Here is a 25,413-nt window from a genome sequence, read left to right on the forward strand (position 1 = left end):
AAGGAACAGAATTTACCTTGTGATTTAAGATTGATCATTGATGATTTCTGTTACCCAGCTTATTTGAAGCTAAACAGTAGTACTCATCGCCCCCAGTGAATTTAATCTTGAAAATCCTGCCTGAAGATACTTCCTTGAATGTTTTGGGGCCTTTCTTGAACCAGGTGAATCTGGGTGGAGGTTTGGCTCTGCTGGAGCAGCTCAGCTCCACCCAGCTACCTTCTGGCACCGAATCTGATGGACTGATGGATGCTGAGGTGTCTTTAGGAGCATCTGAGGAAAATGAGACACATGAACTTTATTGATCAGAAACAGCTGAACTATGACCTGCTGACAGGATCACTTACATGAAACACTGAGAGTCACTTCTGTGTCTGCTGCGATGCTTTTTCTAGTTGCAGGTCGTCTGCTGGAACATTTGATGTTGTATCCATCATGTTTGTACGACAGAGTGATGATCTCCTGGATTTTAGTTGTGAAGTTTCCATCTGCTATTCTCTCTGTTTCTCTGAGAGAATTTTTGCGGAGATTCCAGGTGAGTTCAGGTTGTGATTGTGGACAAGGAGTTGAAATTGAGCAGCTTATAGTGACAGACTGGCCCTCCTTCAGATCATCAACAGGGATATTAATGTTGGGAGTCAAAAGAGCATCTGAAATTTTACATTAAATACACATTTAATTGATGTTCTACGTGCGTGTCACAGATTTTTGAATTTGAAAAAACATGACTGTCATTTATGACTTCATTGGACATAAAAATACACTGAACTAAAATGCAAATGCAACACTTTTGTTTTTCATGAGCTGAACTCAAACACATTGTTGTGGCATTCATCCACGAACAGCGGCTCATGTCACAGCATCCTGGTGAACCGTCCCAATTTGCAAGCATCTGTACACAATTCCTGTAAACTGAAAACATCCCAGTTTGTGCATGGCCAGATTACTAAACAAACATGTCACCCATTGAACATGGGTTGGGATGCTCTGGATCAGCGCATCCAGAGCATCCCGAACAATCCTATGCCGTTCCAGTTCCTGAAAATATTCATCAACTTTGAACGGCCAGTAAATGTTCCACATTTTACAGGCTACTATGAACAAGCAGATCAACTCCATGTGAAGGAGATGTGTTGGACACATCTGGTTGGTCTGGTTTTCAGACCCACCAATTAAGCAAACAGCACATTTCAAACTGGTCTTCTAATGTGGCCTGCCTAAGGCGCACCTGTGCAGAAATCATTCTGTCAAACTAGTATCTTGATAAGCCAGTTTAGAAATGGGATGGATAAACTTTGAAAGTTTTTGGATTTTTTGTGTGCTTTCCTGGAATATTCCTTGTGCAAGTTGGACTCCAGTTTTATTCATTACATATTCACAACGTTTTTGCCAGCTGTAATTCTGTTCACCTCTAGAACACATCATAACAAAAACATAGGAGTTATTGTTTCCAAATGTAAATGAACTTCTTTTCTTTGCAGTAGAAAGAAGATCTAATGCGCATCGTTTTCAGACGTCAAATAATGAGGTTATTTTGACCATTTCTCAGCAAATAAAAATAAAACTTTTGCTTGTTTTTTCGGAGACATGTCAGTAGTTCATAGAATAAAAGAATATACATTTTACTTAAACATATCTATAAAAAGTAAAATCAGAGCAACTGATAATTGATCTCTAAATTATCTCTCTCTTTATGTATTGAAATGATCTTAAAAGATAAGCGTTACCACTGATGCCAATACAGATGCCTGTTGATTTCTCACTCCCTAGCTCATTTGTGGCCTCACAGTAATATTCTCCTTCTTCAATGGTAGTAGCACTGAAGTTGTAAACCTGCCCTTCAGATAGTTCAATCGCTCCACCTCCGCTGAGCCTTAACCAGGTGAATCTGGGTGGAGGTTTGGCTCTGCTGGAGCAGCTCAGCTCCACCCAGCTACCTGTTGACACCAAACCTGATGGACTGACAGATGCTGAGGTGTCTTTAGGAGCATCTGAGGAAAATGAGACACATGAACTTTATTGATCAGAACCAGCTGAACCATGACCTGCTGACAGGATCACTTACATGAAACACTGAGAGTCACTTCTGTGTCTGTTGCGATGCTTTTTCTAGTTGCATGTTGTCTGCTGAAACAGCTGATGTTGTATCCATCATGTGTGTCTGACAGAGTGATGTTCTCCTGGATTTTAGTTGTAAAGGTTCCATCTGTGTTTTTCTCTGTTCGTCTGACAGAGTCTTGTTGGAGATTCCAGGTGAGTTCAGGTTGTGATTGTGGACAGAGAGTTGAAGCTGAGCAGGTTACAGTGATAGACTGATGCTCCTTCAGATCACCAAAAGGGATATTAATAGTGGGAGTCACAGAAAAATCTGAAATTGAATATTAAGACATAAATAAAGTCCAATGTGAGTGTCATAGATTTATGCATGTAAGAAAACATGATTGTTGTGTATTCCAATGTGCATTGGAAATATACATAAAATGAACAAATTAATAAACGTAACACTTTCTTGTTCCCATTTTTTATGAGCGGAACTGAAAAACCGAATTTTTTTTCAAGTATCTGTCTAAATCAAATATCTGTCTAAATCTGATTGTAAGTATTTTGTCTGAAAAATTGGAAACAAGATATTGTCATGGATGAATCCCAGTTTTCACTGTTCAGGGCAGACAGATGATAACGTTTATTTCATTTTGTCGGTCAACGGTTTGCTGAGGTCAGCAAACCGTTGACCTACGGTGGCGGTGGGTTTGTGGTATGGGCTGAAATATGTGGAGGACATAGAACACATTTTATTGATGGCATTTTGAACGCACGGATATATCGTGAAGCAAACCAAAAGAACAACAGTTGGTTACAGAGAAATTATTTTAGATCTTTGAGTTCAGCTCATAAAGATTGATTGATTTATTTATTACACAGACTCAAAGTCCAAATATACAAAAAAGTAAAGAAAAGAAAAAATAAAAGAATAAAAAGTGCATTAAAAAATGGCAACTAACCCATCAGGAGGCAATCATACCAATGTCTCCAGAGTGCAGATGAATATTTTACGGCACTATATTTAACATTCGTCAACAATAGAATAATTCTATTATTAGACTCGTTTAAACGACAACTAAATTGATACATAAGCTTCCTTAAAACAGCCATCAAAGTGCTAACGTGAGCAGATACAAACACTTCACTGGCTCTGGTCCATCTGGGCTTATTTAACAAAAGTCTTAAAACATCATTAAAAGCCACCTTCAATCTTTGAAGACTGTTTTTTTTTAAAAATTGTACCACAAATGTGCTGTATACAATGATGTACAATATGATCGAAACAAATGCAGTTTCACTTCATCAGTACAGAAGCCAAACTTACGGACCAGGATATTTGCCTGAGCATATAGCATTCGAACCTGTCGGTAAATGTCCGCATCATCAGACAAAGTGTCTGTCAACACATGACCAAGATATTTTACTTCATTAGAGACATTCAATTGAGTCCCAGACAGCTTGAAAGTTGGAAATTTGCTATATTTGTCCTCCTTGGTGCGACAGATCAAGATGATGCTTTTTGATGGATTAAATTTAACATCATGTACTTCACCATATGCTGAACAGACATTAAGCAGCTTCTGACGACCAGCTGAACTTGGACTAAAAATCACTATATCATCAGCATACATTAAATGATTAATAATGGTATCGCCAACCATGCAGCCAGTTCTACACAGGTTGAGCTGCTTAGAGAGATCATTCATATAAAAGTTAAATAACATGGGTGATAAAATGCTACCTTGTCTGACTCCATTGCTGACACGAAAGGATGCAGATATACAATTGTCCCATTTAACCTGCATAGTTTGATTGGTATACCAATATGTCAGACATCTTACTATATACTTGGGCACAATTTTAAAAATAATTTTCTATGATTTACACGATCAAAAGCCTTCGTGGCGTCTAAAAAGCACAAACAGACTGTAGAGTTTTTGCTGGTATAATTATTCAGTAATTCTTTTAGGCCATATATACACATATCAGTGCCATGTTTGGACTTAAACCCAAATGGATTATCAGTAGACATAACTATCTTTTCAAATTTAGGCAAAAGAATTAGTTCAAAGACTTTAGACAGTGTACTAGCAATGGCTATATGTCTATAGTTATCAGAGCTGCCAATTCTACCAGCTTTGTTTTTAATCACAGGAAGTAGAAGAACATTCATCAAGGAATCAGGAATAAAGCCATGCATAATAAAACCAGTGAAGCACAAAGCAAGAAGAGGGGCTACCCTAGAACTTGCAAATTTCAGATGTTCAGCTGAAATAAGATCCTTTCCTATGGATTTATTTACAGACAAATCTTTAATTGCTTGATAAACCTCGTGCGTTTTGATAGTTTCTACAGTACTAACCTTGTCAACTCGGAAGGGTTCATTCTGTACACAGGTAAATAGCTTGCTGTAGTGATGTTGCCAAAAATCTACAATCATATTCGTCCCAGAAACACCATCGACAGTGCAAGGGAGACATGGTTTACTGATATTAATGGTTTTAACCTCTTTCCAGAATGCTTTGGGATCTTTACCTATGATCTTATTTGCCAAGGAGTCAGCCCTCATTGTTTGTTCATTCTGTCTAATAAAGCGTAGTGCATATTTGAATTTTGCATTAGACCGCTTTTTATGTTCAAATAAAGGGCCCTGCCTAGGTTTACCTGCTAGAGCCCAAGAAGTAGTAGCTTCACAGTATTCACTGTAGTATTTAGACACATATGTATTCCAGCCTGGTCTCTTTTTAATCTCAATATTACTTTTATTATAAGGCAGGGTAGCTTCGAGTAGTGCTTCAATAATGTCAGAGTATAATCCAGTTAAGTTGGTCCTATGTCCAATATTAGAGCAGTTAGAGTCTGTACAATTAACTGCCTCTCTTGGTATTTTAACACTACACAATAGTTGATCAGTTAGGGCATAGTAACGGGCTATTTGTTCAGAAGAAATAGAAGACCAGTCTATATGTATTTGATTCTGATTACTGTCCACATTAACAGTTGCAGGAATATGATCAAATCTAATTAACACCTCAAAGGGGATGTGATCAACAATGGATACAATGTACAGAATATTGATATGTACCAAAGCAGCATGAGCATCTGCTGTAGTGATACAATGGTCTAACCAGGAAGTAGTATGCCAGGCTTCACTGATATAAGTGTAGCTAGCAGCTGGCAAAAGTTCTTTACTTGATAATATTAGATTAGAATCTGTACAGAAATGAATCAGGTGTTTAGCAAACAGGGAGTTATCATCTGAGATGTCTGCATTCATGTCACCCATAACATAAATACTTTTAGACTTCTCAGTTTGTATAAAAGAGCTGATATAAGCAAGTTTACTGAGGTATTCTTCTTCATTATGATGACATTCATAGGGAGCATAGACATTTAAAATAAATTCTTTGTCATGCTGCTTCACTTGTACTGCCATACACCAATCCACACCTAATCTAATGACATTTATCACTGAGTCAAGGCTTTTTTTCCCATAGTATAGCCACGCCTCCCGGGATCCTTCCTCTTCTTATTCCCAAACTGAGGTCAGTAGAAGATTCCCCAACACCCAGGAAACTATCATTAATAAAGTTTAGACCTTTTAAATCCTGTCTGGCTAAAAAAGTTTCTTGCAGGCACAAGGTGTCACAGTGCAGCAACAACTGGTCAACAACCAAACGGCGAGCTTTATCATCTGCGCTCTGCCCTAAGCGCAGGCCACGGCAGTTGTAGGAGATGACTTTAATGTCCATGATATTTATGACTTGGTGTTCACGCCAGCAATAGGCGCGCATATGTCCATAGAAGAAAGGGTAGCGTTGGCTCCAATGGTAGTTTTACGTGGCTCGTAAAAACGTCTCACATGGGTTCCCTCAGGCCAAAGCTCTGGGTTATACATAACAGCCACGTCGCTACATTCGGCAGAAACCTTGAATGAGGCATACCTGGTGTTAACCGTTCCTGCTCAGACTGCTGACCGTAGTCGGAAGACACAGGGGAGATTTTCCTCCAGGGCCGAAGCGAAGTTACTTCGGGGTTAACTCCCTCATTCGCCTTAGGACATGAACCACAAGGTGGCACAGGGGTGCTTGGAAGTCAACTTTAATAGCGCCAGTAAACACTTGAAGGCTGTACAGAGTTTTTGTTAGCCGCCGCTCCCGTTGTCGTCTCCACTCTCACCATCCCTCTCACTCGCTCCTCCCCACAACATGCAGGTTCTTCCAGCACGCAGCGCCCCCCCTGCTGACCGGAGGACGGCTCACACACATCACTCACTGAGCTGTTATCACTTACAGTGGAGGCACTTTCCGCAACACTGGTATTAACAGTAGTGATTCTCTGGCAGGTTACATTATGCCCCAGCTTGGCTTTAATATAGCCGCATAGCGTTTCCGCTTCCACGCCGGGTGAGAATTTAGAAGCAAAAACACTCACCAGTTTAGTTTTAACCGTTTTAATGTTTCCTGCGGCTCCAATGCCAACAACCATTTGTCCAGCATTCCTGCGTCCCAGTGAAGGGCCAGAGCGAGTCGTCCTCTTCGCAGCCGAATGTCCTTTAGGTTTTCGATGGTGCCGTTTCACGACCTGGCTCCATTTCGGAGATCCCTGAGATGGCGTAGTTTCTCGGGTGCACAGCACTGGAGTATCTCCCTTCTGAGTTGGGAGAGAATCCCCCTCCAGAGCTTGAGTACTGTGCTCCATATCCAGGGCGGCGTTCAAAACAATGTCCGCCACACCCTGCTCCTTTACCGGTACAGATCGGCTTCCACATCCTTGATCGGCTCGTTGTTCCAGAGCAGACACCCGGCTTCGTAGATCCGCCGTAACATCGTGAAGTTCTTCACTGACTTCAGTTTGAACGTGAAGTGTTTGCTTCATGGTAGATACTGCAAGGTGAAGCTGTTCCATTTTGTGTAGCAGGCCGCAGACATCCATGTTAGAAATAGTCACAGGAGGCAGCTCGTCCAAGTGATGAGACACAAACCTCGGAATGTTGTCCCCACATTCATTTAACACCTTGAGGCAGGCTTTCACGTTGTTGATATCCTTTTGTGCTCCTTTATAGCTGATGTTACGCTGAGAAGAAGTGCAGAGCTCATACAGCGTCTTCTTTGATGTTTCGATCCAGTCAGAGTCGAAAGTGTTGACAGCCAACAAAACAATCTAATCCTGACTTAAAGTCTTTAATTTGACTGAGAAAAATTCGTCCTCAACAATAATTTTGTCCTCAACAGTTTTATATATGCATGGCTTTAAACGCGCTCTCGAAAACGCCAGAGATCCAAGAGAGTGCGCCACTGCCACGTCTGCCATGCCGGAAGTAGTCTCAAATGTAGGAAATGGGAGCAAAAACAAAAAGGGCTTCATTTATGTTTTTGTTCATATAAATATGTATGAACAACATACATACATATATACATATATATATGTATGTATGTATATATATATATATAATATATATATATATATATATATATATATATATATATATATATATATATATATATATATATAGATTAAGATACCACTATACTGAGCCCCATTGAAAAACTCATGGTTATTCCACCACATATTGATTTCTGAACTCTTCTTGAGTTAAACCATCAGCATTATTCTTTCTAAGTTAATATGTTTTCTGTGCACTATATGAGGTCTAAAAGCACTGGCAGGCATAGTGTACAGAAACATCTGTGCAGAATATGGACTGGAAACCCCGAGATCAAAGTGGGAAACACCCCCAAAGGTGGTGGAGAACGCCAGAGCTAAGATCCTGTGGGACTTCCAGATCCAGACAGACAAAATGGTAATGGCGAACCAACCAGACATTGTCGTAGTGGATAAACAACAGAGGAAAGCCGTTGTGGTAGATGTAGCAATACCAAGTGATTGCAACATCAGGAAAAAGGAGCACGAGAAACTAGAGAAATACCAGGGCCTCAGGGAAGAACTGGAGAGGGCCTGGAAGGTGAAGACCACAGTGGTGCCTGTGGTCATCGGGGCCCTCGGGCAGTAACCCCCAAACTGGAGCAGTGGCTACAACAGATCCCAGGAACAACATCAGACATCTCAGTCCAGAAATGTGCAGTCCTTGGCACAGCCAAGATACTGCGCAGAACCCTCAAGCTCCCAGGCCTCTGGTAGAGGACCCGAGCTCAGAGGATAAGAACCACCCGCGGTGGGTGAGAAGGGAATTTTTTTATTTTTATACACATTTCGCGGTGATTACATCAAAACTCATCTTTGGCATTGTTTTGATAAGTTTCTGCAATGCTTATCAAAACACACAAGATTTATATATATGTATATATAAATATATGAGATGCTGATTATAAATATCAGCATCTCATTTCATGTTTGAGATTCCAATATTTATTTAGCATTTTTTTCTCCAAAGAGCTTTTGAGGCCCTAGTGGCTTGTATTTTTGACAGCTGGCAGACAGGAAAGAGGCCAGAAGACATGCGGTGAAGGTCGCCGGGATCAGGACTCAAACCTGCGATTTCCGCTTTGAGGACTGAGGCATCCAAACGTGGGGCGTGCTAACCCCTGCGCCACCACAGCACGCCCTGATGCTGATATTTATAACTCCAGTTCCATATACAGCTATGGAGAAGATTAAGATACCACTATACTGAGCCCCATTGAAAAACTCATGGTTATTCCACCACATATTGATTTCTGAACTCTTCTTGAGTTAAACCATCAGCATTATTCTTTCTAAGTTAATATGTTTTCTTTGCACTATATGAGGTCTAAAAGCACTGCAATTTTCTGCATATATGACATATTTTCAGTGCTTCATCAAAGTAAAGAACAATGATAATTTTACTGAGACATATACCAATAAAAAAAATAAAATAAAATAAAAGAAATTGATTATTTAAAAATTCTTATAAAAAAATAATAAGCATTACCAATGAGGTCAAGACAGATGCTGTTCGATCTCTCAGTACCAAGATCATTGCTGGCCTCACAGTAGTAGTCTCCTCGCTCAGTTTCAGTGAAGATCATCCTGTACACTGAAGAGTCGTTAATGGCTCCATCTTCGCTGATCCTGAACCAGGTGAATGTGGGTGGAGGTTTGGCTCTGCTGGAGCAGCTCAGCTCCACCCAGCTACCTGATGACACCAAAGCTGATGGACTGATGGATGCTGAGGTGTTTCTTGGAGCATCTAAGCAAAATGAAACACATAAACTGGTTCATTGACCACAACCAGCTGAACCATGACCTGCTGACAGCATTACTTACATAAAACACTGAGAGTCACTTCTTTCTCAGCTATGTTGCTTTCTCTAGCCGCAGGATGTCTGGAAGAACAGCTAATGTTGTATCCATCATGTGTCTCCAACAGAGTGATGTTCGCCTGGATTTTACTGGTAAAGGTTCCCTTTGTGGTTTCCTCTGTTTGTCTTATAGAGTCTTGTTGGAGATTCCAGGTGAGTTCAGGAGGTGAGAGTGCACACGGAGTTGAAGCTGAGCAGGTTATAGTGACAGATTGGCCCACATTCAGATCACCAACAGGGATATTAATAGTGGGAGTCAAAGGAATATCTGAAACGTAACATTAAACACACATTTAATTGATGTTCTATGTGTGTCTCACAGATTATTAAACATATTTGTGTTTAATAAATGCCTTTGGAAAACAAAGATTTACTGAAGGAAAATATAAACACAACACTTTTGTGTTGCTCCCATTTTCATGAGCTTAATCAAAAGACCTATAACATTCTCAGTATAATCATTTCTCTCTTTGTTCATTCATCCATCTCAATCTGTGGCAGTGAACAGTTCTCCTTTTAATACAGTACATAATCCCTCCTGCCTTGAGGGTGTTGCATATCAAGATCCTGACTCGACAGAATGATTACTGCTCAGAAGTGCCTTGGGAAGACCACAATAAAACACCCCTGTTTGTGCTTGGCCAGCTTATTCACTAAACATGTCATCCATTGAACAAGGTTGGGATGCTCTGGATCAGCGCATACAATAGCATGTTTCAGTTCCTGAAAATATTCATTAACTTCTTACAGCCATTGAATGTTGGCCCAATTTTAAAGGAATGGACCATCACTCTGCAAGCCACAACCAAAAAGCTGATCAACTCTATGTGACGGAGATATGTTGCACTGTGAGAGTGAAATAGTGGTCACACCAGATACTGACTGGTTCTGAGAGCCCCAACTAAGCAAACGGCACATTGAAAGACCTTGAGATGTCTTTCAATGTGCCCTTCCTAAGACACAACTGTAATCATTCTGTCTAACCAGTGTCAAGATAAGACACGATCTATACACACATATATATTTATGTTTATTATGAATAGAAATGCAATGATTTTTTTTTGACAAAACAATAAGCATTACCTATTAGGTCAACACAGATGCTTGTCGATCTCTCACTTCCAAGCTTATTTGTGACCTCACAGTAATAATCTCCTCGCCCAGAAGCAATGAAGCTGTAAACCTTCTTCTCAGATAATTTAATGGCTCCACCTGTGCCCTTCTTCATCCACCTGAATGTGGGTGGAGGTTTGGCTCTGCTGGAGCAGCTCAGCTCCACCCTGCTACCTTTTGACACCAAACCTGATGGACTGATGGATGCTGAGGTGTCTTTAGGAGCATCTGAGGAAAATGACACACATGAACTTTATTGATCAGCAACAGTTATTGATCATGACCTGCTGACAGGATCACTTACATACAACACTGAGAGTCACTTCTGTCTCAGCTATGTTGCTTTCTCTAGCCGCAGGATGTCTGGAAGAACATTTGATGTTGTATCCATCATGTGTCTCCAACAGAGTGATGTTCGCCTGGATTTTACTGGTAAAGGTTCCCTTTGTGGTTTCCTCTGTTTGTCTTATAGAGTCTTGTTGGAGATTCCAGGTGAGTTCAGGAGGTGAGAGTGCACACGGAGTTGAAGCTGAGCAGGTTATAGTGACAGATTGGCCCACATTCAGATCACCAACAGGGATATTAATAGTGGGAGTCAAAGGAATATCTGAAACGTAACATTAAACACACATTTAATAAATGTTCTATGTGTGTCTCACAGATTATTAAACATAATTGTGTTTAATAAATGCATTTGGAAAACAAAGATTTACTGAAGGAAAATATAAACACAACACTTTTGCGTTGCTCCCATTTTCATGAGCTTAATCAAAAGACCTATAACATTCTCAGTATAATCATTTCTCTCTTTGTTCATTCATCCATCTCAATCTGTGGCAGTGAACAGTTCTCCTTTTAATACAGTACATAATCCCTCCTGCCTTGAGGGTGTTGCATATCAAGATCCTGACTCGACAGAATGATTACTGCTCAGAAGTGCCTTGGGAAGACCACAATAAAACACCCCTGTTTGTGCTTGGCCAGCTTATTCACTAAACATGTCATCCATTGAACAAGGTTGGGATGCTCTGGATCAGTGCATACAATAACATGTTTCAGTTCCTGAAAATATTCTTTAACTTCTTACAGCCATTGAATGTTGGTCCAATTTTAAAGGAATGGACCATCACTCTGCAAGCCACAACCAACAAGCTGATCAACTCTATGTGACGGAGATATGTTGCACTGTGAGAGTGAAATAGTGGTCACACCAGATACTGACTGGTTCTGAGAGCCCCAACTAAGCAAACGGCACATTGAAAGACCTTGAGATGTCTTTCAATGTGGCCTTCCTAAGACACAACTGTAATCATTCTGTCTAACCAGTGTCAAGATAAGACACGATCTATACACACATATATATTTATGTTTATTATGAATAGAAATGCAATGATTTTTTTTGACAAAACAATAAGCATTACCTATTAGGTCAACACAGATGCTTGTCGATCTCTCACTTCCAAGCTTATTTGTGACCTCACAGTAATAATCTCCTCGCTCAGAAGCAATGAAGCTGTAAACCTTCTTCTCAGATAATTTAATGGCTCCACCTGTGCCCTTCTTCATCCACCTGAATGTGGGTGGAGGTTTGGCTCTGCTGGAGCAGCTCAGCTCCACCCTGCTACCTTTTGATACCAAACCTGATGGACTGATGGATGCTGAGGTGTCTTTAGGAGCATCTGAGGAAAATGACACACATGAACTTTATTGATCAGCAACAGTTATTGATCATGACCTGCTGACAGGATCACTTACATGCAACACTGAGAGTCACTTCTGTCTCAGCTATGTTGCTTTCTCTAGCCGCAGGATGTCTGGAAGAACAGCTAATGTTGTATCCATCATGTGTCTCCAACACAGTGATGTTCGCCTGGATTTTACTGGTAAAGGTTCCCTTTGTGGTTTCCTTTGTTTGTCTTATAGAGTCTTGTTGGAGATTCCAGGTGAGTTCAGGAGGTGAGAGTGCACACGGAGTTGAAGCTGAGCAGGTTATAGTGACAGATTGGCCCACATTCAGATCACCAACAGGGATATTAATAGTGGGAGTCAAAGGAATATCTGAAACGTAACATTAAACACACATTTAATTGATGTTCTATGTGTGTCTCACAGATTATTAAACATAATTGTGTTTAATAAATGCATTTGGAAAACAAAGATTTACTGAAGGAAAATATAAACACAACACTTTTGTGTTGCTCCCATTTTCATGAGCTGAATCAAAAGACCTATAACATTCTCAGTATAATCATTTCTCTCTTTGTTCATTCATCCATCTCAATCTGTGGCAGTGAACAGTTCTCCTTTTAATACAGTACATAATCCCTCCTGCCTTGAGGGTGTTGCATATCAAGATCCTGACTCGACAGAATGATTACTGCTCAGAAGTGCCTTGGGAAGACCACAATAAAATACCCCTGTTTGTGCTTGGCCAGCTTATTCACTAAACATGTCATCCATTGAACAAGGTTGGAATGCTCTGGATCAGCGCATACAATAGCATGTTTCAGTTCCTGAAAATATTCATTAACTTCTTACAGCCATTGAATGTTGGCCCAATTTTAAAGGAATGGACCATCACTCTGCAAGCCACAACCAAAAAGCTGATCAACTCTATGTGACGGAGATATGTTGCACTGTGAGAGTGAAATAGTGGTCACACCAGATACTGACTGGTTCTGAGAGCCCCAACTAAGCAAACAGCACATTGAAAGATCTTGAGATGTCTTTCAATGTGGCCTTCCTAAGACACAGCTGTAATCATTCTGTCTAACCAGTGTCAAGATAAGACACGATCTATACACACATATATATTTATGTTTATTATGAATAGAAATGCAATGATTTTTTTTAACAAAACAATAAGCATTACCTATTAGGTCAACACAGATGCTTGTCGATCTCTCACTTCCAAGCTTATTTGTGACCTCACAGTAATAATCTCCTCGCTCAGAAGCAATGAAGCTGTAAACCTTCTTCTCAGATAATTTAATGGCTCCACCTGTGCCCTTCTTCATCCACCTGAATGTGGGTGGAGGTTTGGCTCTGCTGGAGCAGCTCAGCTCCACCCTGCTACCTTTTGATACCAAACCTGATGGACTGATGGATGCTGAGGTGTCTTTAGGAGCATCTGAGGAAAATGACACACATTAACTTTATTGATCAGAAACAGTTATTGATCATGACCTGCTGACAGGATCACTTACATACAACACTGAGAGTCACTTCTGTCTCAGCTATGTTGCTTTCTCTAGCCGCAGGATGTCTCGAAGAACATTTGATGTTGTATCCATCATGTGTCTCCAACAGAGTGATTTCCTTCTGGATTTTACTGGTAAAGGTTCCCTTTGTGGTTTCCTCTGTTTGTCTTATAGAGTCTTTTTGGAGATTCCAGGTGAGTTCAGGAGGTGAGAGTGCACAAGGAGTTGAAGCTGAGCAGGTTATAGTGACAGATTGGCCCACATTCAGATCACCAACAGGGATATTAATAGTGGGAGTCAAAGGAATATCTGAAACGTAACATTAAACACACATTTAATAGATGTTCTATGTGTGTCTCACAGATTTGTGCATGTAGAAAAACATGATTGTGTTTAATAAATGCATTTGGAAAACAGATTTACTGAAGGAAAAAATAAACACAACACTTTTGTGTTGCTCCCATTTTCATGAGCTGAATCAAAAGACCTATAACATTCTCAGTATAATCATTTCTCTCTTTGTTCATTCATCCATCTCAATCTGTGGCAGTGAACAGTTCTCCTTTTAATACAGTACATAATCCCTCCTGCCTTGAGGGTGTTGCATATCAAGATCCTGACTCGACAGAATGATTACTGCTCAGAAGTGCCTTGGGAAGACCACAATAAAACACCCCTGTTTGTGCTTGGCCAGCTTATTCACTAAACATGTCATCCATTGAACAAGGTTGGGATGCTCTGGATCAGCGCATACAATAGCATGTTTCAGTTCCTGAAAATATTCATTAACTTCTTACAGCCATTGAATGTTGGTCCAATTTTAAAGGAATGGACCATCACTCTGCAAGCCACAACCAAAAAGCTGATCAACTCTATGTGACGGAGATGTGTTGCACTGTGAGAGTGAAATAGTGGTCACACCAGATACTGACTGGTTCTGAGAGCCCCAACTAAGCAAACGGCACATTGAAAGATCTTGAGATGTCTTTCAATGTGGCCTTCCTAAGACACAGCTGTATTGTGGTGGAGGTGTTTCAGTGCCCCATTGATCCTAGGAGCTATGCTGTTTGGGACTTTATTCCCCTGGTAGAGTCACCCTAGGCAGACAAGTCCTAGGTGTGGGACCAAAGAAATTGCAACAAAGTGCAACCCGAAGACCCTGATGACGAGCAAGCACTATGGATCCAGTGTTCCCTTGCCCAGGCGCTGGTCACCGGGACCCCACTCTGGAGCCAGGTCTGCAGGTGGGGCACTATGGCGAGCACTTGGTGGGCGGGCTTTTACCCATGGAGCTCTGCTGGGCTCAGCCAGAAGAGGAGACATGGGTCCCCTCTCCCATGTGCGCACCGCCTGTGAGAGGGTCCAAAGGGCTCAGTTGTGATGTGAGATTGGTGGCGGCCGAGGAAGGGGGCCTGGTGGTACAATCCTCTGTTGCAGAAGATTGCTCATGGGACGTGGAATGTCACCTCTCTTGTAGGTAAGAAGCTGGAGCTAGTTTGTGAGGCAGAGAGGCTGGAAATAGTCGGTCGCACCTTGACACATGCCTCTAGTTCTGGAACTAGTCTCCTTGAGAGGGGCTGGACGCACTTCCACTCTTGAGTTGCCCGTGGTGAGAGGGATCGGGCAGGAGTGGGCAGACTTGTTGCTCCCTATCTCGTCATCTATATGTTGGGGTTTACCCCAGGGGAAGAGAGAGTAGCTTTCCTCCGCCTACAGGTGGGGGGACCAGTTCTGACAGTTGTTTGTGCTTACGGGCGGAACAACAGTTCAGATTACCCACATTTCTGGGAATCCTTAGAAGGGGTACTGGAGAGTGCCCCTCCTGGGGACTCCCTCGTTCTGCTGGGGGACTTCAACGCGCACGTGGACAATAACAGTGAGACCTTGAGGGACGTGGTTGGGAGGAGTGCTCCCTCTGATCTGAACTCGAGTGGTGTTCTGTTGTTGGACTTCTGTACTCGTCATGAATTGTCCATGACTAATACCATGTTCAGGCAAGAGGGTGTCCATATATGCACTTGGCACCAGGACACAATGGGCTGCGGTTCGATGATCAACTTTGTCATAGTTTCATTGGATCTGCGGCCGTATGTCTTGGACACTCGGGTGAAGAGAGGCGCGGAGCTGTCCACTGACCACTACCTGGTGGTGAGTTGGCTCCACTGGTGGGGAAGAATACCGGTCAGACCTGGCAGGCCCAAACGTGTTGTGAGGGTCTGCTGGGAATGTCTGGCGGAATCCCCTGTGACACGGAGCTTTAACTTCCATCTCTGGGAGAGCTTCGAACACATTCCCGGGGAAGTGGAGGACATTGAGTCAGAGTGGACCATGTTCCGTGCCTCCATTGTTGAAGCAGCTCACCAGAGCTGTCGCCGCAAGGTTGTCGGTGCCTGTCACGGCGGCAACCCTCGAACCCGTTGGTGGACACCTTTGATGAGGGATGCTGTAAGGCTGAAGAAGGTGTCCTATCGGGCCTTTTTGGCCTCTGGGACTCCAAAAGCAGCTGATAGGTACCGGCGGGTGAAGTGGCATGTGGCTCAGGTGGTTGCTGAGGCAAAAAGTCAGGTGTGGGGGATCCTGGTGGATCAGAAATGTAGATCCACCAGGAAATACATCACGGACATTGGGATGTCATTCGGACAAGAGAAGTGTGGTCGGATTTTCGCAAAGAGGGGGAAGGTCATCTGCACAGAAGTGGTCTCACTCCCAGAAGGAACAATAGCAGACACAGAGGACAGTTACAAGTACCTGGGAATACCACAAGCAAATGGCAACCTTGATGAGGTCACAAGAAAGGGAGCCACAGCTAAATAACTCCAAGGAATAAGGCAAGTCCTGAGAAACCAGCTCAATGGCAAGAACAAAATCCATGAGATAAACAGCTATGCCTTGCCAGTAATCAGATACCCTGCTGAAATAATTAGCTGGTCAAAGGAGGAGATAAAGGCCATGGATGTTAAGACTCGAAAACTACTAACCATGCATGGAGGGTTCCATCCCAAATCCAGCACCCTGAGACTGAACACGAGCCGCAAGGAAGGAGGCAGAACTAGTGAGAGAACCACTGTCCAGGACGAAACCTCTAAGATCCATAGATACATCAGAGACAAAGCCTCAACAGACAATGTGCTCAGTGAATGTCTCAGACAACAGGGAACGCAGGTTAAGGTGCCAGAGATACCATCATGGGAGGACAAGCCTCTACATGGGATGTTCCACCAGCAAATAACCGAAGTGGCTGATATCAGTAAATCCTACCAATGGCTGGAAAAAGCTGGACTCAAGGACAGCACAGAGGCCCTCATCCTGGCCGCCCAGGAACAGGCCCTAAACATCTACCACACCCGACAAGACCCAAGGTGTAGGTTGTGCAAGGAGGCCCTGAGACAGTCCAGCACACCTGCCAGGGTGCAAGATACTGGCAGGGAAAGCGTACATGGAACGACATAACCAAGTGGCAGGCATAGTGTACAGAAACATCTGTTCAGATTATAGACTGGAAACCCCGAGATAAAAGTGGGAAACACCCCCAAAGGGATATATATATATATATATATATATATATATATATATATATATATATATATATATATATATATATATATATATATATATATATATATATATATAGCATATGTTTATTATGAGTAGAAATGCAATGATTTTATTTTAACAAAACAATAAGCATTACCTATTAGGTCAACACAGATGCTTGTCGATCTCTCACTTCCAAGCTTATTTGTGACCTCACAGTAATAATCTCCTCGCTCAGAAGCAATGAAGCTGTAAACCTTCTTCTCAGATAATTTAATGGCTCCACCTGTGCCCTTCTTCATCCACCTGAATGTGGGTGGAGGTCTGGCTCTGCTGGAGCAGCTCAGCTCCACCCTGCTACCTTTTGATACCAAACCTGATGGACTGATGGATGCTGAGGTGTCTTTAGGAGCATCTGAGGAAAATGACACACATGAACTTTATTGATCAGAAACAGTTATTGATCATGACCTGCTGACAGGATCACTTACATACAACACTGAGAGTCACTTCTGTCTCAGCTATGTTTGCTTTCTCTAGCCGCAGGATGTCTGGAAGAACATTTGATGTTGTATCCATCATGTGTCTCCAACAGAGTGATTTCCTTCTGGATTTTACTGGTAAAGGTTCCCTTTGTGGTTTCCTCTGTTTGTCTTATAGAGTCTTTTTGGAGATTCCAGGTGAGTTCAGGAGGTGAGAGTGCACACAGAGTTGAAGCTGAGCAGGTTATAGTGACAGATTGGCCCACATTCAGATCACCAACAGGGATATTAATAGTGGGAGTCAAAGGAATATCTGAAACGTAACATTAAACACACATTTAATAGATGTTCTATGTGTGTCTCACAGATTTGTGCATGTAGAAAAACATAATTGTGTTGTATAAATGCATAAGGAAAACAAATTTACTGAAGGAAAATATAAACACAACACTTTTGTGTTGCTCCCATTTTCATGAGCTGAATCAAAAGACCTATAACATTCTCAGTATAATCATTTCTCTCTTTGTTCATTCATTCATCTCAATCTGTGGCAGTGAACAGTTCTCCTTTTAATACAGTACATAATCCCTCCTGCCTTGAGGGTGTTGCATATCAAGATCCTGACTTGACAGAATGATTACTGCTCAGAAGTACCTTGGGAAGACCACAATAAAACACCCCTGTTTGTGCTTGGCCAGCTTATTCACTAAACATGTCATCCATTGAACAAGGTTGGGATGCTCTGGATCAGTGCATACAATAGCATGTTTCAGTTCCTGAAAATATTCATTAACTTCTTACAGCCATTGAATGTTGGTCCAATTTCAAAGGAATGGACCATCACTCTGCAAGCCACAACCAACAAGCTGATCAACTCAATATGACGGAGATGTGTTGCACTGTGAGAGTGAAATAGTGGTCACACCAGATACTGATTGGTTCTGAGAGCCCCAACTAAGCAAACGGCACATTGAAAGATCTTGAGATGTCTTTCAATGTGGCCTTCCTAAGACACAGCTGTATTGTGGTGGAGGTGTTTCAGTGCCCCATTGATCCTAGGAGCTATGCTTTTTGGGACTTTATTCCCCTGGTAGAGTCACCCTAGGCAGACAGGTCCTAGGTGTGGGACCAAAGAAATTGCAACAAAGTGCAACCCGAAGACCCTGATGACGAGCAAGCACTTTGGATCCAGTGTTCCCTTGCCCAGGCGCGGGTCACCGCGCCCGCGCCACAACTCTGGAGCCAGGTCTGCAGGTGGGGCACTATGGCGAGCACCTGGTGGCCGGGCTTTTACCCATGGAGCTCTGCTTGGCTCAGCCAGAAGAGGAGACATGGGTCCCCTCTCCCATGTGCGCACCGCCTGTGAGAGGGTCCAAAGGGCTCAGTTGTGATGTGAGATTGGTGGCGGCCGAGGAAGGGGTTCTGGTGGTACAATCCTCTGTTGCAGAAGCTTGCTCATGGGATGTGGAATGTCACCTCTCTTGTGGGTAAGAAGCTGGAGCTAGTTTGTGAGGCAGAGAGGCTGGAAATAGTCGGTCGCACCTTGACACATGCCTCTAGTTCTGGAACTAGTCTCCTTGAGAGGGGCTGACGCACTTCCACTCTTGAGTTGCCCGTGGTGAGAGGTATCGGGCAGGAGTGGGCAGACTTGTTGCTCCCTATCTCGGCATCTATATGTTGGGGTTTACCCCGGGCGAAGAGAGAGTAGCTTCCCTCCGCCTACAGGTGGGGGGACCAGTTCTGACAGTTGTTTGTGCTTACGGGCGGAACAACAGTTCAGATTACCCACATTTCTGGGAATCCTTAGAAGGGGTACTGGAGAGTGCCCTCCTGGGGACTCCCTCGTTCTGCTGGGGGACTTCAACGCGCACGTGGACAATAACAGTGAGACCTTGAGGGACGTGGTTGGGAGGAGTGCTCCCTCTGATCTGAACTCGAGTGGTGTTCTGTTGTTGGACTTCTGTACTCGTCATGAATTGTCCATGACTAATACCATGTTCAGGCAAGAGGGTGTCCATATATGCACTTGGCACCAGGACACACTGGGCTGCGGTTCGATGATCAACTTTGTCATAGTTTCATTGGATCTGCGGCCGTATGTCTTGGACACTCGGGTGAAGAAAGGCGCGGAGCTGTCCACTGACCACTACCTGGTGGTGAGTTGGCTCCACTGGTGGGGAAGAATACCGGTCAGACCTGACAGGCCCAAACGTGTTGTGAGGGTCTGCTGGGAATGTCTGGCGGAATCCCCTGTGACACGGAGCTTTAACTTCCATCTCTGGGAGAGCTTCGAACACATTCCCGGGGAAGTGGAGGACATTGAGTCAGAGTGGACCATGTTCCGTGCCTCCATTGTTGAAGCAGCTCACCAGAGCTGTCGCCGCAAGGTGTCGGTGCCTGTCACAGCGGCAACCCTCGAACCCGTTGGTGGACACCTTTGATGAGGGATGCTGTAAGGCTGAAGAAGGTGTCCTATCGGGCCTTTTTTGGCCTCTGGAACTCCAAAAGCAGATGATAGGTACCGGCGGGTGAAGTGGCATGTGGCTCAGGTGGTTGCTGAGGCAAAAAGTCAGGTGTGGGGGATCCTGGTGGATCAGAAATGTAGATCCACCAGGAATACATCACGGACATTGGATGTCATTCGGACAAGAGAAGTGTGGTCGGATTTTCGCAAAGAGGGGGAAGGTCATCCACACAGAAGGGTCCTCACTCTCAGAAGGAACAATAGCAGACATAGAGGACAGTTACTGCTGGGAATACCACAAGCAAATGGCACCTTTGATGAGGTCACAAGAAAGGGAGCCACAGCTAAATAACGCCAAGGAATAAGGCAAGTCCTGAGAAACAGCTCAATGGCAAGAACAAAATCCATGAGATAAACAGCTATGCTTGCCAGTAATCAGATACCCTGCTGAAATAATTAGCTGGTCAAAGGAGGAGATAAAGGCCATGGATGTTAAGACTCGAAAACTACTAACCATGCATGGAGGGTTCCATCCCAAATCCAGCACCCTGAGACTGAACACGAGCCGCAAGGAAGGAGGCAGAGAACTAGTGAGTGTGAGAACCACTGTCCAGGACGAAACCTCTAAGATCCATAGATACATCAGAGACAAAGCCTCAACAGACAATGTGCTCAGTGAATGTCTCAGACAACAGGGACGCAGGTTAGGTGCCAGAGATACCATCATGGGAGGACAAGCCTCTACATGGGATGTTCCACCAGCAAATAACCGAAGTGGCTGATATCAGTAAATCCTACCAATGGCTGGAAAAAGCTGGACTCAAGGACAGCACAGAGGCCCTCATCCTGGCCGCCCAGGAACAGGCCCTAAACACCAGAGCAATAGAGGCCCAGATCTACCACACCCGACAAGACCCAAGGTGTAGGTTGTGCAAGGAGGCCCCTGAGACAGTCCAGCACATAACAGCAGGGTGCAAGATACTGGCAGGGAAAGCGTACATGGAACGACATAACCAAGTGGCAGGCATAGTGTACAGAAACATCTGTTCAGATTATAGACTGGAAACCCCGAGATAAAAGTGGGAAACACCCCCAAAGGGATATATATATATATATATTAATATTATATATATATATATATATATATATATATATATAATATATATATATATATATATATATATATATATATATATATGTATATATAGCATATGTTTATTATGAATAGAAATGTAATGATATGTTTAAAAAACAATAAGCATTACCTATTAGGTCAACACAGATGCTTGTCGATCTCTCACTTCCAAGCTTATTTGTGACCTCACAGTAATAATCTCCTCGCTCAGAAGCAATGAAGCTGTAAACCTTCTTCTCAGATACTTTAATGGCTCCACCTGTGCCCTTCTTTATCCACCTGAATGTGGGGGGTTTTGGCTCTGCTGGAGCAGCTCAGCTCCACCCTGCTACCTTTTGATACCAAACCTGATGGACTGATGGATGCTGAGGTGTTTCTAGGAGCATCTAAGCAAAATGAAACACATGAACTGGTTTATTGACCACAACCAGCTGAACCATGACTTGCTGACAGCATTACTTACATAAAACACTGAGAGTCACTTCTGTCTCAGCTATGTTGCTTTCTCTAGCCGCAGGATGTCTGGAAGAACATTTGATGTTGTATCCATCATGTGTCTCCAACACAGTGATGTTCTCCTGGATTTTACTGGTAAAGTTTCCCTTTGTGGTTTCCTCTGTTTGTCTTATAGAGTCTTGTTGGAGATTCCAGGTGAGTTCAGGAGGTGAGAGTGCACACGGAGTTGAAGCTGAGCAGGTTATAGTGACAGATTGGCCCACATTCAGATCACCAACAGGGATATTAATAGTGGGAGTCAAAGGAATATCTGAAACATAACATTAGACACACATTTAATTGATGTTCTATGTGTGTCTCTTAGATTTATAAATGTAGGAAAACACGATTGTTGTGTGTTTAATAAACACAACACTTTTGTGTTGCTCCCATTTTCATGAGCTGAATCAAAAGACCTATAACATTCTCAGTATAATCATTTCTCTCTTTGTTGATTCATCCATCTCAATCTGTGGCAGTGAACAGTTCTCCTTTTAATACAGTACATAATCCCTCCTGCCTTGAGAGTGTTGCATATCAAGATCCTGACTCGACAGAATGATTACTGCTCAGAAGTGCCTTGGGAAGACCACAATAAAACACCCCTGTTTGTGCTTGGCCAGCTTATTCACTAAACATGTCATCCATTGAACAAGGTTGGGATGCTCTGGATCAGCGCATACAATAGCATGTTTCAGTTCCTGAAAATATTCATTAACTTCTTACAGCCATTGAATGTTGGCCCAATTTTAAAGGAATGGACCATCACTCTGCAAGACACAACCAAAAAGCTGATCAACTCTATGTGACGGAGATATGTTGCACTGTGAGAGTGAAATAGTGGTCACACCAGATACTGACTGGTTCTGAGAGCCCCAACTAAGCAAACAGCACATTGAAAGACTTTGAGATGTCTTTCAATGTGGCCTTCCTAAGACACAACTGTAATCATTCTGTCTAACCAGTGTCAAGATAAGACACGATCTATACACACATATATATTTATGTTTATTATGAATAGAAATGCAATGATCTTTTGAAAAAACATGCATTACCAATGATGTCAACGCAGGTGGTGTTCGATAGCACAAAACCTATATTATTTCCAACCCCACAAACATAGCCGTGTCGTTCAGTAGCAATGAAGCTGCTATCATCCTCGAACTCTAAGATAATGAGATCTTCCTCGCCGGTCTGGTACCAATAGACGTCCGTCCTGCGAGGATTCTCTTTGCTGAGGCATCTTAGCGTCACCCTGGTACCTTTTGTCACAAAACTCGAAGGACTGACGATTAAAAAGGCTTCTTTAGGAGTATCTGAGGAAAATTAGATGACACATTTACTTTGTGTGGGTATGTTACTAAAAATGTACTTGAAAGAACATTCAAAAATCTTTTAATCAACATTAATATTATGTAGGTTAGACATTAAGGCTACTGCAGTGCTTTAAAATCTGAAATATTGTATAGCTTTTTTTCCTTCAATCAACAAAAGATGCTTAAATTCTTTATTTTTTCAATTACCATGAAACATTCAATACATGCCCAAATAAATGTCATTAAGTTGACCAGTAATATTCCCAGTTCTGTTTTCTTTTCTACTTTAACAGAGAATAATTTGCATGGGAAAAAAAGCATAAAAATTACACAATTTTTAAAAGATCATAGTTCAATCTTAAATTAATGTGTATAAATTAGTTCATTATAAAAAATTAACTTAGCTTTTTTTTTTTTTTTTTTTTAAGGGAAAGCTGACAAAGATGAGCCGGCTCTTTCAGCTGCCAAACGTCTCTTAATTTGTCATCCTCTGCAGCCCCACATAGTAAAATAACTTGGCAAAAAGGAATGTTTTATGTGACAAATCCTTTTGCATTAAGTGTTCCCTGTATAAGAAGCTTCCCACTTCCTTAAATTTATATATTTGTTCTATCATGACAACAGACAATCTGACTTCCGCAAAAATAATTCAATCAAACTTTCAATGAAAACAAAATAAAAAAATAATACAGTAAACAAATTTACTGAACAGACCCACAACAATAATGTATTAGTACATAATATTTTTTAAATTTTCAGCCAGATGCTGCTTTGCTTATTGGTATCAGCTATATTTGTGGGTTTTTGCAACACACTCTCAACTTCACCACTGTCTACTGACTGTCCTGTCTGTCCCGCTCTGTTATCATATTGTGTTATTTTCTCAAAACATTATATTATATCTCACACGTGATCGCCACAAAGCTGCAGTGCAAATCAAAATAAAGTTGTGCTGTGAGTCGAGCGAGCCACTTAAAGTGTGACGGTGCAGCAGCCAAAGGAAAAAAGGTCAGGAGATGTCTCTCTCTCTCTCTTTCTCACTCTGTCTCAACATCTCCTGTGGAGTATTCAAAAAGCTGCTGTCTTTGTAGCCTTCCCTTATTATTAAGAATGCCTCTCAGTGAGGAGTCAGCTCCAATTGTACACTTCGAAGAGCCGACTTCAAGACACGAAATACTTGCAACCGACCCATCACTGATAGATAAAAATACAGATGACAATTATAGCGTTTATAAGTAGTTTCTGACAGAGATGATCTCCCCATGCATACTGTAGGCCTGCTGTCTGTGATTATGGAAGGTGCACATCCAGCTACAAAGAGGGTTGCGTTGCCTATTTTTAAATATGACAACCTGTTTTATGGTAAATTGATAAAGTAAATGGAATAAACATGAATTATACTGTGCTGATATGCTCACTTACATGCAACATCGAGAGTCCTTACTGACTCTGGTGACTGTTTGAATCCTCCTTTCACAGGATATCTGGCAGAACAGCTGATATTTAATCCATCATGGTGGTGTGTAAGTTTGATGGTTTTGTTGATTCTAGTGAAAAGGGTTCCATCGTATTTCTCGAATACTTCTCTGAGAGTGTAGTTGTTGAGATTCCAGATGATTTCAGGAGGTGAGATTAAACAGGGAGTATAAGCTGCGCAGGATAAATTTATAGTCTGACGCTCATACAGAGTACTGTCAAATGCAATGGTGGGAGCCCAAGGAGTTTCTGTGGTTTCAAACGAGACATGTCATAAAGTGAAACACAACACAAAATACAGTATTGATTACTTGGACATTATACCTACAACTACAACACCATTTTACTCATCAACAAGCTTTTAATTCCATGAAACATTTCCTTTATTGACCCTTTACTTGAGACAGACTGATGCAAACTCCGCCATGGCAGAAGTCAAAACAACCAATGTGCTCCTTTAAAGCCAGATGAAAATAGACATCTATAACCTTATATCCTTCTATTTGGTTGATGTCACTTTAAAAATGGTCACAGGATGCTGTGTGGTCGGCTGCACAAACAGGCAAGGAAGCAAAGCCAACTTGCCGCTTTATCTTATAACTTGTAGTGAGGAAAGATACGGCGGTGCTGGACAGCAGCCGTCAATCATAATGACTGTCATCCCTCAGTGTAACTGTGGATTTGCAGTGAACACTTTTTACAAGGTAAGAAAACTAACATTCATACTCTTTATAAGTAAGTATGATTAGAAATATGTCAAAAATCGCATTATGGAGAAGGTACGCGTTTAACCGTCAATAACCATGGAGACAGTGCTGCACAGTCCTGTAGCCTAACATGTGTGGTTAAAAACTCTTTTGTTCGTTTTTAAG

At 42.2% G+C, this 25,413-nt stretch overlaps 1 protein-coding gene across 1 annotated transcript in view; it reads right to left on the reverse strand.

Moving 5' to 3' along the window:
* Positions 1–25,413, reverse strand: part of LOC129364917 (hemicentin-1-like) — a 47,362-nt gene that overhangs the window by 3,967 nt on the left and 17,982 nt on the right. The window contains 20 exon segments of the mRNA XM_055037867.1: positions 55–273; positions 348–650; positions 1,728–1,991; positions 2,066–2,368; positions 8,957–9,214; positions 9,292–9,594; positions 10,410–10,667; positions 10,744–11,046; positions 11,861–12,118; positions 12,195–12,497; positions 13,312–13,569; positions 13,646–13,948; positions 17,331–17,588; positions 17,665–17,698; positions 17,700–17,968; positions 21,385–21,548; positions 21,550–21,640; positions 21,718–22,020; positions 22,805–23,065; positions 24,488–24,790. Coding sequence (XP_054893842.1) covers positions 55–273; positions 348–650; positions 1,728–1,991; positions 2,066–2,368; positions 8,957–9,214; positions 9,292–9,594; positions 10,410–10,667; positions 10,744–11,046; positions 11,861–12,118; positions 12,195–12,497; positions 13,312–13,569; positions 13,646–13,948; positions 17,331–17,588; positions 17,665–17,698; positions 17,700–17,968; positions 21,385–21,548; positions 21,550–21,640; positions 21,718–22,020; positions 22,805–23,065; positions 24,488–24,790 — 5,016 coding nt within the window.

The sequence above is a fragment of the Poeciliopsis prolifica genome, unplaced genomic scaffold (assembly GCF_027474105.1).
Source record: "Poeciliopsis prolifica strain line A6 unplaced genomic scaffold, Auburn_PproV2 SCAFFOLD012, whole genome shotgun sequence".
Taxonomy (NCBI): Eukaryota; Metazoa; Chordata; class Actinopteri; order Cyprinodontiformes; family Poeciliidae; genus Poeciliopsis; species Poeciliopsis prolifica.